Source organism: Sycon ciliatum, chromosome 1, assembly GCF_964019385.1.
Source record: "Sycon ciliatum chromosome 1, ocSycCili1.1, whole genome shotgun sequence".
Taxonomy (NCBI): Eukaryota; Metazoa; Porifera; class Calcarea; order Leucosolenida; family Sycettidae; genus Sycon; species Sycon ciliatum.
Window position 1 is genome coordinate 17,873,918 of NC_088643.1, and position 2,147 is coordinate 17,876,064.

General features: G+C 53.8%; 1 protein-coding gene across 1 annotated transcript; it reads right to left on the reverse strand.

Annotated features, from left to right (window-relative positions):
* Window positions 1–2,147, reverse strand: LOC135815932 (probable serine carboxypeptidase CPVL). Its single transcript, XM_065329290.1, has one exon. The coding sequence runs from the start codon at window positions 1,921–1,923 to the stop codon at window positions 418–420; it is 1,506 nt and encodes a 501-aa protein (XP_065185362.1). The 5' UTR covers window positions 1,924–2,147; the 3' UTR covers window positions 1–417.

The following is a 2,147-nucleotide window of genomic DNA, read 5'->3' on the forward strand; positions in this document are numbered from 1 at the left end:
CCCCCCCCTCCCCCCGCCCCCTCTCTCTTTCTCTCTCTCTCTTCAATTGTTTGCTCTCATTTCTTCTAGCATATCGATGGTGATGAAGTTTCCAGGCCAGCACTTCAACCTTGGCAGAATTCCGTATATTTTGACGAATTGTCAGCTATGAAATCGATATCATGCATACTAAAGGGATTTCATTGGAATGTGAAAATAACTTAGTAAGATACTGTTACAAGAAAGTATACTGTAGATGGCTAATTTCAGCAACGGTGAAATTTTAGCTAATGCCAATCGAAAGTTCCATAGATCTACTGTTTCCGCCTTTCTGACATGAAGCGCCGATCGCTAAAATTTAGCTCACAACTTCATGCTGGGTTAAAAATTGCTAAAGTTTTCACCCGCCAAAATTAGCCGTTTTACGGCGTGCTGTTCTTAGAATGGGATGTCGTTTATGAACCGATCGAGCATGTCCAGAGCTCTCTCCGGCTGATCCATAGGTACCATGTGGCCACAGCCTCGCACCATCACATGACGCAGATTGCGGCCCTGGCGCGTGTAGCCCGCCACCTCCGCGTCCGCCTCGCTCACGCGCCAGATCTTGCGCGCCGCCGCCAAGAACTCCGCCTTGCCCGCCCAGTCCATTGCCTGGATCATGGCCTCGGTCAGCTGATTGCCGACGACGATGTCAAACTGGCCGTTGTAGAGCATGACCTTGTACTTTCCGCCGTCGGCTTCCAGCACCGAGAGAAATGCCGGAAGGGACGTGTTGAAGAAGTCAGCCAGAAGGTAATGCTCCACGGTCAGGCTACCGCTGTATGGCAGGTTGCCAACGTGCAAGCCGCGACGAACGCTATCATTGACAAGCGGCTTGAGGTAGTAGTTCTCCATTTCCGGCATTGTGCTCCGTTGAATGTTGTAGTGGTTTGTCGACCCGGTGGTGTTCTTCAGCCAGGTCGGATACGGATACATGTTGCCCAGCATGAACGCGTCCATCGTGTGAAATGCAGCGATGTAATCCCCCATCAGTGTGGCGTTCATCAGGTTCCGGACCGTGCGCTCTGCCTCGCTGGCCTGCGCTGCGTCGATGGTGTTCATCTGCTTCAGCAAGTCTGGATATGCGGGCAGGTGCGACAGCGGGTCGATCCACGCGTCGCCAATTGCCATTCCTTTGAAGTTGATGTGCACACCATCACCTGCATTGTTGGCCTCGATGATGTGCTGACTAATGTACGGAATGTACTTACCGCCGTACGACTCACCGGTCACATAGAAGTCATTCTTCTGATACGATGTGAATATGGAGAAGAACTGGCTCAGCGCGTCGTGGAGATCACGTGCCATCTCCTCCTCGTTGGTCACGTAACCCGCATCGGACTTGGTGAAGCTGAAACCTGTCCCGACCGGGTTGTCCACGAACAGCAGCGAGTACTTGTTGTTCCAAGTGACGGGCATGTCGACAAACGCGCCGTCCTTCGTCGCCGTAAGCGGTCCAATCTCCACAAACAGTCCGAACAGGGACGACGCACCGGGCCCACCCTGCAGCCAGAGGAGCACGGGTGCGTTCTCCGGGTCAGTCTGTGCTGGGAAGAACCAGAAAAACATGTTGCTGGATAGCTTCTCATTCACGGTCAAGTATCCTGCATAGCTGGCGAATTTGCCCACTCCAGTCACACGACTCAACTCCACTGCTTTCTCCATGGAGCCATTCTTCAGGAACGGCGTCAGGTACAGGGGCTCTCCGGCGTCTCCGTCTCCGCAAGCCTTCCAATGCCCCTGCAGCATTGGCTGGTATCGACCCCTCAGGCCAGTATCGCCGCCCTCCGAGCATGAGTTCTCTACGGCGCTGGACAGGTCAACATGTTCACCAGTGCATATTACGTGGTCGACAGCAAGGGCAAGGGCAAGGACCTTTAGGCATAGCCACCACAGCGCGGACATCCTGTAGATCTGCCGACCACCGACCAGGAATAGTATTGCACAATGCAGAAATAATTATGTGAGCTTCAAGCTCGCTGCTACGAGACCAGTGAATTTCTTCTGCAAACCTCTCGGACTAAAATTCGTCCCAAGTGAGTGTCGGACATGATTGCGATGATACATGCCTCCGCGGTCCGATGGCGGGGTGCAGCGGCGTCGGCACCACCTGGTGCCTTCCCATGCCA